The following is a 14,568-nucleotide window of genomic DNA, read 5'->3' as shown; positions in this document are numbered from 1 at the left end:
CCGGATGACGATCCTCGTCCAGGACAGCCTCCATCACCACCTTCGAATTTATCCCGCATCCGCCGTTTGCGTCGTCGAACCCAACGGGCAGTTTGGACGAAGTAGTAGCGCCTTTCCGCAAGGACCTCTATCCAATCTCAAGAACCTCCCTCTCGGCGCTCATCGATAGCTTCAAGGCTCAGACCCGCCCGGTCCAGTCAACAATCCAGTCAGTTCCTCAGTTCCCCCCACGAAGCTAGGCAGGATTAACCTCCTGTCTCGCTATAATTCACCGAACGTCCGCAGGAGAAGTTTTCTAGATCGTCGTCCCATCTGACTAGGCCCGAATTGACGAAATTTCAGGCCCTGTGATGAGGCGGCGGCAAATCGATAATAAGCACCGGTGATCATCTGGTGGAACTCCTCGGGACTCGATTAGTCCTTTCAACTCGTGGTTACTCCGGACAGGCTATCGGACCAGGATCTTCTTCAGACTGGAGTACTCCGTGGGGTAGAGACCGACCAGCTTTGCCCCTTGCGCCGGTACCGAGTCGTGTTCGCTGGACCGCCACCCCTTCGGTCTGAAGTTGACTGTGGAGCGTCCTGATCTCAACCAGTTAAGCATGGCTGACGTGTGGGGGAGGAAGTCCCAAGGTTCCCAGCGGGCATTCCCGATCCCCTGGATAAGATCGGCTGCAATAGGTTGGAGAAGTAATCCCGTAGCCCGCGTAGAGCCAAGTGGGCAGGACAAGAATGGCGCGATGATAGGCCGGGAACAGTGTTAGGGCAGACGGCGCATCAACTGACACTCTGCAGCGATATCATTTGTACAGAGTATTTCTCCCTGCGATCCTGACCTATCGAGTCCCGGACGTGGATCCTCATGATCTGTTTCCTGATTCCTGATTCCTGGTGTCTTTTCTTGAAAGGTCTTTGTCTCTGCTGTCACTTTGCCTCTTATTTCTGACAGCCTCCATCCACTACTGGGCAGCACCGGTCAGACTCGGCTTAAGGCAGCAAGCTCTCGTTTTTATGATTCTCGACCTTTACTGAATCTACAGGTCTCGTCAGAATGCGGCTGAGTCTGATTTCTAGTGGCCTAGCACAGTGAATTCTGCCTGATGTGGGGAAAGCAGCTTGCCACTGCCCTTGCAGCCTCGGACTCTGTTTATCACTGCTCTCTTCCAAACAACCACTGCAATTCACGGTTTCCTCCCCTGCTCTCCCTGCGTTTGTTATGTCCTCTGACCAATTCCCCTCCCCAGATTCACCGCCACAACACTTTCTTCTCTCCTTCATCTTCTCTCTCGCTCGACTTTCCGAGCTCCTTTTACTCGATCATGTAGTTTTTGTCTTCCGCCAATTCATCCACGCTCTTACCTTGGTCGCCATATCCCCAGCTTCATCCCACATCTTCTTTCGCCACCATGGAAAGCCTTCCAAAAGGCTTGGTTTCTGTCTCGGGGAAGGTGTCGGCGGAGCTGAAAGGTATTGGAGTTGACGCCGTGGACGTTGGAGACATTGTGCAGCTCTGGAAAGGTAAGCTCGCTCTGCACCTTCCTACTTTGTTTACGATCTTTGAGCACCAATCTAAATCTCCGCAGCATACAGCACCAATCCTTCGGCTCACGAAGGCGACGCAGGACACCGACTGCAGAACTTCTTCTGGAGAATCTGGAGCAGCAAACCGCTGAGCAGCTCTCTGACCGGTTCGACACTGGCTCGCTTATTTCTGCAAATCTCAGAGCCTACTACGAGACCCGGCCCTAGTCCATTTACCAAGGTGGGGAACACAACGATAATCCTTCTGTAACTGTACGGGATTGTTGCTGACCTTCATATGCAGCAATCCGCACCTCATTCACCCTCGTCCAGTTTGAAACATGCTGAAAGACAGATCCCTGGTCACCCGAGCAGCGTGGCGACGACAATTACCACCACTACCAAGCCACCACTTCAGCCTATCCTCAAAAAATCTAACAGTTCCTCCCATGGTGAAACGCAAAAGTCTACCCGTCTGTTATTAACAGGCCTCGGTGGGCAAAGTGTCACTCACAAACCCTCGAATCCACCAACGCCTATCCCCCCATCGAAACCAGTCACTTTTGTAGAGCAGCAGGCAAGCCGTCTAAGCCAGAAGAAAGGCTTCGCCGTGGCTAGCAAAGCGAAAAGTGCTAAGCGTCGGCCTGTTATGATGCGCCGCAAATCGTCCCAGCAATCTTCCGTATCCTCTACGCGCAATCATTCACCGCAATTCTCGCCGCCCGTTACTGGCCCTTTGGAGGTCCCTTTAGTGCAGGAGAATGAGTTAGATGAGGAGGCAGTGGAGGATTCGCCCGATGGTATGTTCATTCCAACCCACTTGTCTTCCTTTTTATGTACCAAGAGATTCCTAAACTGTACCCCAGAGCCCCTTGTCAGCCCAAAGATGGTGAATCTATCTTCCAACCCTCCAACAATACCAAGTACAATCCCAGATCCAGCACCTAATCCAATCGCAACCGTAAGCGAACCCACGAACCTAGAACTCACCACCGATGAACAAACTACACCCCTACCCCCGGCTTTTGTCGATGACCTCAAAGACCTCCTTCACAAATCCACGCCACTTCCCACGAGTTCATCCGGTCCATCCCTCCGCCAGCGCTCCTCACAACCCTCCCAACCCACAGTCGGTTTCTTCTCTGCCACAGCCTGCCGCCACTTTGACATCCGCTATCTCAAGGAAGAGAACTACAAAGAGCAACCTAGCACATCTTCTCTTGTCGACAGGGACTTTCGCACCAAGTTCACAGAGCAGAAGAAAGCGGCCGATGAATGGTATCAGCGGTATCGAGAGCAGTTTCATGAGCAGGAGCAGAGCGGAAGTGGAGGCGGAGCTGCTAGTGGAAACAGTCGCCGGGGTTCAGGAACCGAGACTAGACGGGACTCCGGCCTATCTGGATTCATTCCACCCTCAACACTGGCAGAAGCGCCAGAGCCAGAAGAAGAGCAAAGACCAGGCACAGGAACCGAGACAGAAGAGACCGTCTCACCCACGAAATCCCGCTACGGCGACTCGCACCGCTCACACCCCCAGTCTCATGGCGCTTCAACGATCGCGACGTCCATACTCACATCCCCTGGTAGCGGAAGCCTAGGAGGCGATGCTGACCTAGAGTATCACAATCCTTTCTCGTCAGGTGAAGAATCGGCTCTGTCACCGGGTTTCCAGCATCAGAGTCAGCTTCAGCCAGGAACATCTAGTCCAATGGCTGTTCCTGTTCCCGGAACTGCACCGGCGAATCCGTTCTTGCAGACTTCAACGCTCTCTGTACCCCGTGGTCCAAGCGGGTTAAGTCTATTGATAAGTCAGAGTCGAAACTCCATATACCAGGGCTCAAGAAGGGATTCAGGGACGAGAGGTGAGGGCGAGGAAGGCTCTTGAATGATTGATTAATGTTTGTTTCGTTTTTGATATGATACCAAACTCCAATAGCACGAGAACTACCAATAATAAACATGAACATGAAATCTTAATATCGAGCCCCCTTTCTCATGGACCAGCCACGATGCAATGCAATCCAAATGAAGCAACCCTGCTATGCAATTCATCTTCTCACCAAACCCCTCTCGCCATCTCATCCCTAACACCGACAATCACCCCAGACTAGACTCAAATCTAAGCCATCTCCTTCTCAGTGCCAAACATCCCAGAATCCTTCCTCTTAAAGCTCCCCCCATTCCTCTCCTTCCACCAACGCACACCCCTCCAAGTCCCCGACAAAATCCAAAACACCAAACAAGCAAGATCAACCCAGACAGCCCTGCGCATGCGCGTAAGCTTCCCCTCACCACCTTCCTTCCCACCAACATGGTAAACACCAATATACATTTCGCCGAAGATGCCGAAGACCACGAGCCAGAGGATGACAAGGACAGATTCCCATGCGAAGAGCGGGAGGAAGAGAGAGTCGCGCTCGGAAAAGGACGGCTTGCTGCGCTTTGTCCACCACCATCCCAGGATTATGTAGAGGAGGGCTGTAACAGTAGACAGGAAGGCCGTTACGACGGCGTACACCCAGCGGCTGGGAAGGGCGTCGCCGTTGTTCTGCGCGGAGTTGATGTCCTGGCTGTATAGACCGATGACAGCGAGACCGAACGCGAACTGCAGGACTGCGAGGGCTGTAGCGAGGAGAGACTTTGCGCGGGCGCGCTTGCTCATCATTGGCGCGGAGGCTAGCGATGTTTGGTCGGGGAGCGGGGGAGGGTAGGTATCCATTGGGTATGGTTGCTGATTGTAGTCGCGGGAACCGTCGTATGGGCTGCCGTCGGGAGGTTGTTGGAATTGAACTGGGTGGCCGCCTGTGCCGTTTTGTTGAGCCTTCTTGGCCTTGTATTTTTTGGATTCGGAGTAGCCGAAGCGGAAGATTTTGAGGAGGAGGAACCACATTCTTTGGGGGGGTTGATGGGTGGTTTATATGTGGTTGGAGTTGTTGGTATGTGTGTAAGTTGAGTGATGAATGAAAGGAAGGAAAGTGCGTGATGATCCGCTGGTGGTACCTGCTTCAAGCAAGACCTAAATAGGAAAGAAGAGAAGGAGAAAGAAGAAGAGACAGTTGCAGATGGACAATATGGGCGCAGTCTAGATGGTCGCTGTGTTGTGTTGCGCCGGCGCAGGTAGATATAGAGGGTCCACCAGGGAGGAAACAGGAACACAAAGGAAGAAAGAAAAGGGGAAAGAAGATCTGAAACCGGAGATTAAAGAGTGAAGCTGAGCTGAGGAACTGACCGAAAGAGAAAGCTGCAGGTGTTTCTTCAGGCTTTATAGTCCTTGTTCGCGTGGTATACAAAGTGTGTTTCTGCAGTCCCCACCATTTGAGCAAACTGTCAGATCTATTCTTGACCACGCTAACACTGGGAGTCACTGACGTCCACTGATTTTGTGTCCAAGAGACTCGCTGAAACGCATCGCTGTTGGGGTTCGCGCGCGCCAAAAGTTCTGCAAGGGAGAGCTTGAGCCCGGCGGTGGTGCCTGCCGAAGCGCCCTCGTGGGGAACCAAAGCTCAAGCTCAATCGACTGGACGAGATCGATCCAAGCTTGTCGTCTAGTGCCGATGTAATCGCCAGGATTAGCCTGAAGAGTCCTATAGTAGATGCAGTGTCCTATTCATAGACTGCTAAGATACCTGACTACCGTCTACTATGTGCTCTCCAAACACCTGACAATCAGAGAACCAAGTGACAATTCCCTGTCTCACTTCCAACCAATGAATAAACACCTATTTCCGCCTAAAGGGTTCCATGCATTATAGTGGACATGACATATCAAGAGACAATGGGAGCGGGGATTCGTGTATGCAAAATAACAAAGGCTAATCGACCATGCAAAGACCAAAAGTATAAACTCAAAAGCGCAAACAATAATGCAAAACATACCCAAGACAAACCACCCCCTTTAATGTCAGGGCGGCTTCAATCCTGCCTCTAATGCACCTCTACCACCTGAGGCCGGATTGTTCTTGGCGGCGTTTCCTGGCGGCAGCGGAGGTTTGAACGTCCCTGGAGGGGCCACCGGTGGAATAGCGCCCGGCGCTTCGTCTTCATACTCAGGTCCGAGCTCATCATCGTGTGGTGCTTCCCCTCCGACCGACGAATGATCGACAGATGCTCGATCATGACCGTGGTCATAGGCTGTATGGTGAGCCGCAGAATGCTTTGTTGCGTTCTTTGGCGCCTTCTTGTGCTTACGACCCTTCATCTTGGCCTTCTCAAGAAGCCTCTTCTTCTCTGCCAATCGCTTCCGCTCTTTGCGATCCTTGATTTCGTACTGGCGGATAAGAGCCTCTGGCGGACGTCCAAAGATACTTTCGTACTCGCAAAACTCGCAAATCCAGATATCTTCGAGTCTGGGTGGGTGATGGAGGTTTGCGTATTGCTGTTGAATCTTACGCTGACGCGCAGCTAATGCATAGATACTACCGGGCGACCGCTTCTTCTTTCGCTCCGGAGGAGGCTCAGTGGGAGCAGGTGCTTGATGTTGCGGTTGCGGCTGTTGCGCGATCGGCTGCTGGTTCATCTGCCCCGCGACAGTCGGACTAGTCTGTGTACCCTGGGTAGCAAAGCCTGATGCGTTGTGGCCAGGTAGCGGTTGGGCGACCGGCGATCGACGTTGAGAGGCATATGGATTTTGTGCTTGCAACGCCATCCCCTTCGATGAATCGGACTCGCACGTGAAGGTGAACTGGGTCTTCGTGGGCGTGGTTTGCTGTTCGAGCATGCTACCCTGAGTTGAGGCTCGGTAGGGAGGCGAAGAGAAGGCCGACGCGGCAGCGCTTGCAATGGCGGCTGAAATGATTCCCTGGTTGCGAGGACCAGACTCGCCTTGAGACCATGATTAGCGCAAGGCGCAACCCCAGAGTCAAAAAAAAAACAACGAACCTGTCGGTCCTGGTGAGGACATTAAACCGTCTCGTCGACCAGCAGCACGATTTGGTGGCCAAGGAATATGCCCTTGTATCGAGGCTCGTCTACCCTGACGACCAAGACGACCCCTGCCCGAGCCAGACATCCCACTACCCACCGGTGAGGCGGGGCTGCCTGTACCGTAGAATGTGCTCACATGGCCTCCATCCCCAGGTGATATAGAGTGTTGTTGTCCAGAGTTGGCTAATCCCATGGTTGCGAACTCAGGAGACAACGAAGAATGGTGACTTCCCAAATTCCCAGGCGTTGGGATCTTGCGCTTCTTCTTGTTGTTAGTGTTTTCGAAAGCATCGTAACCATCGGGACCTGCTGAAGGTGACTTGACCGGTTGCTCCTTCCCGATGTTGGGGAGTGTCTGGTGTTGCACTCTGGAAGAAGTGGGTGACAGGGACGACCCACGGAATCCGGCGCTCCGTCGGACAACTACTGGTCCATCCTCGTCACCGCTGTCAAAGTCAACGCCATTCTCATAAGGAATGTGTTGATCCCGGCTATCAGGACTTAGATCTCGGCCACCATCACTCTTTTGAATGTATACTTTGGAGTCGTTTACAACATCCCCATTGGTCGTACAAGCCCCGTAAAAGAGTTGCGTTGCCGGTGGAGCTGGAGGGTATAAGATCGAATCGGCCGCATCGGAGGGTAAACGAGACCGAAGGGTACGCTTGGGGAGGGGACGAATCAGTCTATCGGGGTAGACGGGCGACGGGGTATCTGGGGCCGAATTGAACATCCCATCTGCAGGAGGACAGTATCAGCAACTGAACGGCCAGCAGACCCCTCGTCTGATTGCTTCTCCCCAGCCTCTGTCTTTCTGAGGTTCACAATCAGGCTTGCAGGAACGATCCGTAGACCATCCGCATTTGGGCCAGAGACTACTTCTTGAGTGAGATCACGAGAGAACATACTCAGCGTAGCAGCAGCCATAGTGCAGAACTATTGACTATCTCGACCTCCACAGCCACAGCCAGTTGAGGCCTCGCTTTGTCTTTGATTGTCCAGCCTGACGGTTTCAACGTCCTCCACCCCTCTGTCTTTATTTTCCTTTCCGTTTTCTGGTGCTCAGAGGACTAGGTGGCTCTGAGACTTATTTATCCAGCACCCACGTGGACAATATCCAAGGCAGAAAAGGCCGACTCGCACAGTAAATCAATTATCGGAATGAACGACGTATACTACGGGGATCTAGGATGGATTTCGAGTCAGCTTGTTGGCCATGATCGAGATTGTAGTGCCGGCAAGTGGGAGGGCACAATTCCGAATTGGGTGCCCCAAGGTCCACGATAGAGCCCGGAAAATGGCCGAGGGCCAGATTGCAAAGGCCAAAGGGAAGGCAAAGCAAGTCCAGGGGCGGATAAAACCGAGGGCAATACTCACAGATATCGAAATCCTCCCCAGCGCATTCCCCAAGCAAAACTTTTCTGATGGAGAGAATGACACCCGATCGGCACCTGACAAACGAAGCGGAAAGGAGACGAGAAGACGGAAGTACACTAAGTGCTAAGGGGGCCCAGATAGTGGGAGGCGGTGGAAGCGAACGGAGACGTGGGGTTTTCCAATGAACGCCCTGCTAATCGATATCAAGATTCCCCAAGGAATGAGCCGCTGAATTTGTTGAGCAAGTTGGCGAGATTGTATTCGAGAGAGATTTGATATCAGAATTCAATTTGTCACCTATGCATGCCATCCTTACAAATCCTCAGTGCTGGCCGGATTACCGGCTGCCTGAGGCGCCAAGGCCTCGAATTCCCAATGGAGTCATTCAATTGAATTCTGCAGATATTGCTTTCTACAGCGTATAGATTCAAGGTGCATAGTATTGTTGCTATTCTGCGGGTACCATCCATAGTCTAAGACTTACTACTATTGGGAGTAGAGCGCAATGACTACTTCCGTCAAGGTCGATACCTACCCTCGTGCCTACCTGCAAGTATCTTGACGCACCGACACTAGCGAGCGCCGACGAAATAGCACCGGAACATTTGCGAGAGCGATGCTGGCCATGATGAGGCTGATAGCCAATATATGACCGGGATCGAATCAACAGCGGCATGCGTATGGATCATGAAACCTAGATGTACAACAGGCCCCAGCTCTATCCAGAAACGCGGTACCAGAGTCCCGGATTCATTCGTTCGTATGCAATGTAAGTCATCTGGGACTATGCAGAATATGTGGCCCTCTGGGTCGAGTTACTTCATTGTTTCCTCCGCCGAGCGCGGGTGAAACTTTCGGAGAGCCCACCCACCATCGCCATTCTGATTGTGAAAGCCCTCGACACCCGAGTCTGTAACGCAATCTAGATCATATATCACGCCGCTTCCGATGTTTATTGCAGGTGGTCGTGCCAAAGCGGCAGCGAAGCGCGAATTCGTATGACTCAAGGCACTCGCGTTGTCGTCCCAAAGCTGCTAGAGGTGACACGAAGGTATTCGAAATCACTCGGGTCGGTAGCGCGGGAGACTCTGCGCGAGAGATTGAGTGGAATCGGCGACGTTTGGACTGGGAACGTTTGGACTAGGAAATGACCACGAGCCTGAAAATGGGGTGTGGTAACTCTAGATAGTGAGGTCCTAGCCAGAATCAGTGATAAGCGGGGTTTCACTCGAACAGGAAAGAGCAGACGCAACGCCGCATTCTCGATGAGAGCAACTTTCTCATAGTCTCTGGGTTAGAGAATATTAAAGCTTCTTGCTCGAAATCCCGGCATTTGGGTTTTTGTTTGGTAGTTGAAAGACGGAGAAACAGGCCGATGGGAGAAAGGGCAGAGCGGGGAAATTTGGAGGGAGAGGACGGACCAAGTGAGTTCAGTGCTCGCAGCGCAGGGAAGGCCGATTCCGTCGATGCCGCCTCTTCTCTCTTCCAATTTCTCCTCTGCTCTCAAGTTCCAACCCCTCTCACTTCGTCAAGTTCTTCGCTTACTATGTAGTCTCTGGCCATGATCTGAGCTCCGACTGCATCTTCTCGTGATCCTTATCCCAATTGTCGCTACCTACCTTGCTCTTTCTCTCGTCCTGCGTCACCTTTTCCGTCTTCACGAGTCGCTCGAGAGCCCAGCTCTCAATCGTCTGCGACAGCTCACTAACTGCCTCTTCTGCTATACTATATTCTTTATCTCATTTGAATCGAGTTTGGAGGTCCTTGCAATTTATCGTTGACGACTGCTTTATACCCACATTGCACTTTTATCCTTATTTTGCTGCGTCAAACCCTTCCTCTGCCACAATGAGCCCCCGTCGGTCATCTCGTGCACGAACCTCACAACCCTCGCCGGCGATCCAACATACAAACTCCTCCAATTCATCGCACTCCATGACTCGAGAACGAAGCACGAGGTCGAACCACAAAAATCCTTCCCCCCGCTCCCAGTCCGATGACGATGCCGACAAGGGCGATTTTCGTGAGACGCGCCAACGCCAACGCGCCCGAGGCGACGACGAAAACGATCTACATTCAAAAATCGGAGATGGCGAGGATGATGATGTCGACGAGGAAGATGAAGAAGAGGTTACCCGGTGCATCTGTGGACAACAAGAATACCCCGGCCTTCCCCTCTCTCGTCGGGAGGCCCTCGGTCGCAACGGCGCGCGCGGTGGGATCAAGGAAGAGAATACCTTGAATTTCTCTGCAGGCTCGGCGGACTTTATGTCAGATGATATTGGGAGCATGTTTATCCAATGTGACTCCTGCAAAGTCTGGCAGCACGGTGGCTGTGTTGGTATCATGGACGAGGCGATGAGCCCTGATGAGTATTTCTGTGAAGAGTGTCGCAAAGACCTACACAGAATTAGGAGCGAGATAAACGGGTAAGTCTGCCGCATTTCGTTCTATATCCTTATATCCTTGTCCCCGGAAGATCCTGGCCTTGGTCGCAAGGCTTCGCGTTCTATGTATTAGGCGCCGATCTGGCGTTTGTCTTATGCCACCCGTCCTCATGTTATCAAACAAACCCAACAACCCCTCAATCCTTTTTCATACACTTATCAAAGACCTTTTCATGGCATTTGACGGTGGGAACTTTTTCGCTAACCATCTAGCAGATCACATTCTTCGCAGTACCTTCCTGTCGTGCCCGTTCCTTCCTCTACAGTATCCTCCCGAGACTCTTCGCGCGATACCGCAAAGCGAGTGAAAGATCCAAAGTCTAGACAGTCCGATCAGTTCCCGAACCCAAAGCGTCGATCTACCATGAACAGTCGGGATGCAGCTTATGACGAGGAGGAACAGTTACGACGGGCCATAGAGGAAAGCAAGGAAGATAACAGAACTACCGACGGAGAAGAAAGCACGTCGCGGAGACCTAAGAGGAGTCGGAGCGACAGTGAAGCGTACGTTTATCTCTGTCTTGGTTTCTCTAGACAGGCTTTTGCTAACATGGATTGTCCTAGACACCGACAAGCGCCGAAGCGACAACGAACTAGCTCTCCGTCACCCGATGTCAACTCGAAGCAAAGCAATCCAGCCTCGCCAGTTGCCTCAGACGACGAATCAAAATCGAGAGCGCACACCAATGGCAACAGGAAACAGAGGGCTGCGTCTCGGGGCCAGCGTGAAAAGGACGCAAAGGATCTGGACGAACCTGAAACAGAGCAAGCAGACGCCGCTGGTCGGCGAAAGGGGAGGAGTGACAGACGAAAAGGCGAAGGTTCGTTGGCAGCGACGTGTAATTTCAAACTCTCGACTAACAGTGCCAAAGGAGCCGATTCAGATCATGAAATAGTGGAATCCCCGATCAAAGCGACCGCGGTTGAACCTGAACTTCCTCAGCCAAGCCCCGATACCTCAGTACCTGCTCCGGATGCCCCCCATCCACGTCAATCCACGCGCAAATCCGGTCGACCGCCTGCGCGGCGTGGCCGCGTTGGGCGCAATCAGTACACTCGGGACCGAGATTTGAACGGGACCGGAACGGACTCCAACACAGGCAACTCTCCTCGCCGTGGGCAATCACTTGAGACAGGTGGAGATTCACCACGAATTGGTACAATAGGCCTGCCAAATGGAACAGAAACAGGAAAACCAAGTCGTCCTCGCTATGTTCACCAACGGACAACCATGAATGAGATGAAGAGACGAGTAGCAGCTATCTTGGAGTTCATATCGCGGATGCAAATCGAAATGGCAGCCGCGGGTGAAAGTATAACGCCGCCGGAACGAGTCAACGGAATTGACCCGCAAGCTATCGGCGAGCAGCTAGAGAGCATACTGGCAAAAAATGCTGAAGGTTCTTCGGACAATGTCCCGATTCCGACAGAAAAGGATTTCAAGGATCTTAGCAGCCTTGAAATGATGGACGTTCTCACTCGTCATCTTCTGAAATGGCAGCAAGAATACGGCAAATTCGGAGAGAGATGACCAGACTGGGTTCTTCTCCCCTTTCTACCCTACTACCGAGACGATCCAGCCCTGCTACAGCATTACCTCTTGACTGCGCTCACCTAGATTTCCCTCTGATGCATACCTACGATACCCTATACCGCATTACTCACCTATATCGCCCAACAACTCACGGGACAGACAGACATGTATAATATGGCCTTGCATTGCTTTTCTTACGGGACAACAAACATCACCTTACACGGGACACGGATCCGGCGTTTTTTTCCTTTCAATCATGAGTGTGGCGGCTACTCCATTCCATCCTTATTCCATCTATTTGCATACCATATACTCCTCTTGCCTGGTCAGGTGTTTGATTCTCTTTCTTGTCTGACTTATGTCAATTTACCTTTATCCTTCTCAAACTTGACCCAATCATTGAGTTATTGATTGAGTGGTTGATTCATATTGATTACAACTTGAATGCTTGATCTTTTCCACCTGCAAACATAACGGCAGTGCGGACTTCATGAGCTTACTTGAGCTTGTCAGATTTTCTCGCCCGATCGCCCACTCGACCTGTTTGCCTCGATCATATAGCTTGTCTTGGATACCTAAACTATCATACTATTGAGCTAGTCAATGATACTATTATACTTCCAACATACAGACTCATAATAGACATCCACAACTATCCCTTGCCATCTACATATACCCCGTACTCTACACATCGAAACGCCAGGGTAAACCCTCATGGACGTACCCGCCTCGCTCTATGCATACCTACCTAACTACCTAACAAGCAAGCTCACCCAGTGTCTCATAAGGAACGGTGAATAAGCTACGGCAGTAGGTAACGTGAATGCTATCCATCCCTTCCTCTTCCCCTCCAGCCGCAAAAAACAGCCCGGGGCCAGTCGCTCCTTCCTCCGGAGTATTCAACTTAAAGTCCGAAGAGATATCTCATCTAGCGAGGAAGGCGCGGCCCACGGAAGTAGGTACCTAGAAGGTTGTCCCTTCCTAAAGCGTCAGATGTGTTCCATGTACCCGGCGCGGCGGATGGTTAGAACCAGGCCTAGACCTATAAGACGGCGGAGCGTGGGAATGGGGGGAAAGTCTGTATTTTGCAGATTCGAGGACTCCGGGTCTGTATCTATGTATTGGCGTTGGGATTCTAGACTGCATAGGATCAGGGGTAGAGGGGCTTTGGCGGATAGGGAAACATAGTGTTAGGCCAGGGCGCCTGTGTACTCAGAACGGGCAGTGCACATCGGCGAGGACCGACGAAGTGATGAAGCAACAACTCAAGGAAGATCAGAATACAAGATGACTGAGAGAGTAAAGTCAGGGGAAGCAGATAGTATTAGAAAAGCAAACAATCTACATTCCATTACGTTGGCTACATACAATAAAAGGCCCATGATACAAAAAGTGTCAAGTTCCAACATTGTCCAAACAGACCATTCCATCGTTGCATATTTAATTTAGTTCCTGGGTTCAGATACACAAAAGTTGCTTCAAGTCTTCCAAGTCATCAAGGATCGTGCTCATCGAGGAAGTACAAAGGAAATATAAACAAAACAAAAAAGGTTAATGACATCAGCTAATACGCCAGTCACGTAGCAGACAGCCTAACTCCTTTTGGGTGAAGCCAATGAAGGCTAGATCCGACGAAGGGTGAGACGTTTACAGACGGGAGGCGGGGATCAGCTTGAAGTCAACAACCAGCTCGCGGCCACCGTCGTTGATGACGAGGACACGGACGGAGCCACGGCCATCGTGGAAGGCATCCTTGATCTTCTGGTAGAGGCCGTCCTGGGGAACGACGGGGAGACCAGTCTTGACATCGCCACTCTCGGTGAGAGCAACAAGGCTGTCGTCGCGGATGTCCAGGATGCGGTAGGTCTTGTAAACAGGGCCAAGCATGGTCTGGACAACGACAGAGGGGGAGGGGTTAGAGATGAAGCTGGACTCCTCGTGGAGCTCGCGAGTGAAGAGGTCGACACCGAGGTAACGGTGCTGACCGGTCGCGGGCGAGTGGGAGATGCGGATAACCTGGGAAGGACGGCCCTGGAGGATTAGAATGTCGCCGGCCCGGATGAAGTGGCAGGGAATCGGCACGGTTTCGGCGGGAGAGGCTCCTCCGCGGGGCTCGATGATGCGGACGGTCTCGCGGACACCATCGCGGAAACGAACTGGGCCCCGGTCGTCAGCGACTACAACTTCTTCGGGGTGGTGATCATGGTGAGAGTGGTGAGAATGGTGAGAGGAGTGGTGGGAGTGGTGATCAGGGTCACGGTGAGAATGGAAGGGGTGGGTGATGCGGTCAACGGCGCGTTCAACGCCGCGACGGAAGGAGTGGTAGTTACCGTCGTCGTCGTAGTAACCCATCTTGCGAGCTTTGGGGTGGTCGACTACGGTTGTTGTCTTGAAGACCTTGACCTTGTTGTTGGAAGGAGCAGGGGCAGGCTGCTTGACACTCTCTACGCTAACCTGGCGGCCGGAGTAGGAGTTTCCGCTGGGGATGTCGAGGGGACGCTGCTGGTAGGCGCGTTCGTAGGACGAAGCGTTGGGGGCAGAAGCGCGGCTGTAGACGTCGGAAGTCTGGCGACGGGGACCTTCGAAAGATTCTACAGGTCCTTGACGACGGTCAAAGGAAGACTGGACGTCGTAGTTGGGGTCGATACGGCGGCGGTACTCGCGCTCGGTGATGTCAATCTGGCTTTGGTAGGCCTTGTCGTAAGTCTGTTGACGGTCCTGGTGCCAGTCCTGGAAGCGGGCAGGCTGGGGTTCGTGGAAGCTAAG

At 52.3% G+C, this 14,568-nt stretch overlaps 4 protein-coding genes across 4 annotated transcripts; 2 read left to right on the top strand and 2 right to left on the bottom strand.

The window, feature by feature from the left end:
• Positions 1–1,406: 1,406 nt before the first annotated feature.
• BDV14DRAFT_192015 (GATA-like domain-containing protein) lies at positions 1,407–3,406 on the top strand (the record flags this gene model as incomplete). Its single annotated transcript, XM_073771578.1, has 3 exons — positions 1,407–1,518; positions 1,584–1,762; positions 1,826–3,406. The coding sequence occupies 3 exons, from the start codon at positions 1,407–1,409 to the stop codon at positions 3,404–3,406; spliced, it is 1,872 nt and encodes a 623-aa protein (XP_073624782.1).
• Positions 3,407–3,523: 117 nt separating this feature from the next.
• BDV14DRAFT_115359 (MARVEL domain-containing protein) lies at positions 3,524–4,763 on the bottom strand. Its single transcript, XM_073765764.1, has one exon. The coding sequence runs from the start codon at positions 4,409–4,411 to the stop codon at positions 3,641–3,643; it is 771 nt and encodes a 256-aa protein (XP_073624781.1). The 5' UTR covers positions 4,412–4,763; the 3' UTR covers positions 3,524–3,640.
• A 584-nt stretch (positions 4,764–5,347) lies between these two features.
• BDV14DRAFT_115381 (uncharacterized protein) lies at positions 5,348–7,838 on the bottom strand. Its single transcript, XM_073765765.1, has 4 exons — positions 7,822–7,838; positions 7,353–7,629; positions 6,400–7,182; positions 5,348–6,342 (listed from the first exon to the last, which is right to left on the bottom strand). Exons 2-4 carry the CDS (start codon positions 7,369–7,371, stop codon positions 5,423–5,425), a joined length of 1,722 nt encoding a protein of 573 aa, XP_073624780.1. The 5' UTR covers positions 7,372–7,629; positions 7,822–7,838; the 3' UTR covers positions 5,348–5,422.
• A 1,831-nt stretch (positions 7,839–9,669) lies between these two features.
• Positions 9,670–11,799, top strand: BDV14DRAFT_192013 (putative transcriptional regulator (Cti6); the record flags this gene model as incomplete). Its single annotated transcript, XM_073771577.1, has 3 exons — positions 9,670–10,250; positions 10,485–10,772; positions 10,833–11,799. The coding sequence occupies 3 exons, from the start codon at positions 9,670–9,672 to the stop codon at positions 11,797–11,799; spliced, it is 1,836 nt and encodes a 611-aa protein (XP_073624779.1).
• Between the last annotated feature and the right edge of the window lie 2,769 nt (positions 11,800–14,568).

The sequence above is a fragment of the Aspergillus stella-maris genome (genome assembly GCF_047715825.1).
Source record: "Aspergillus stella-maris strain CBS 113639 unplaced genomic scaffold BDV14scaffold_59, whole genome shotgun sequence".
Classification (NCBI taxonomy): Eukaryota; Fungi; Ascomycota; class Eurotiomycetes; order Eurotiales; family Aspergillaceae; genus Aspergillus; species Aspergillus stella-maris.
The sequence above is the reverse complement of the archived record's forward strand: the minus strand, read 5'-3'. Positions and strand labels throughout refer to the sequence as shown.

Coding starts and splice junctions, on each gene's coding strand:
- BDV14DRAFT_115359 (XM_073765764.1), bottom strand. CDS start 4,411: ATGTGGTTCCTCCTCCTCAAAATCTTCCGCTTCGGCTACTCCGAATCC.
- BDV14DRAFT_115381 (XM_073765765.1), bottom strand. Junction 6,343..6,399: donor GTCCTCACCAGGACCGACAG/GTTCGTTGTTTT, acceptor CATGGTCTCAAG/GCGAGTCTGGTCCTCGCAAC.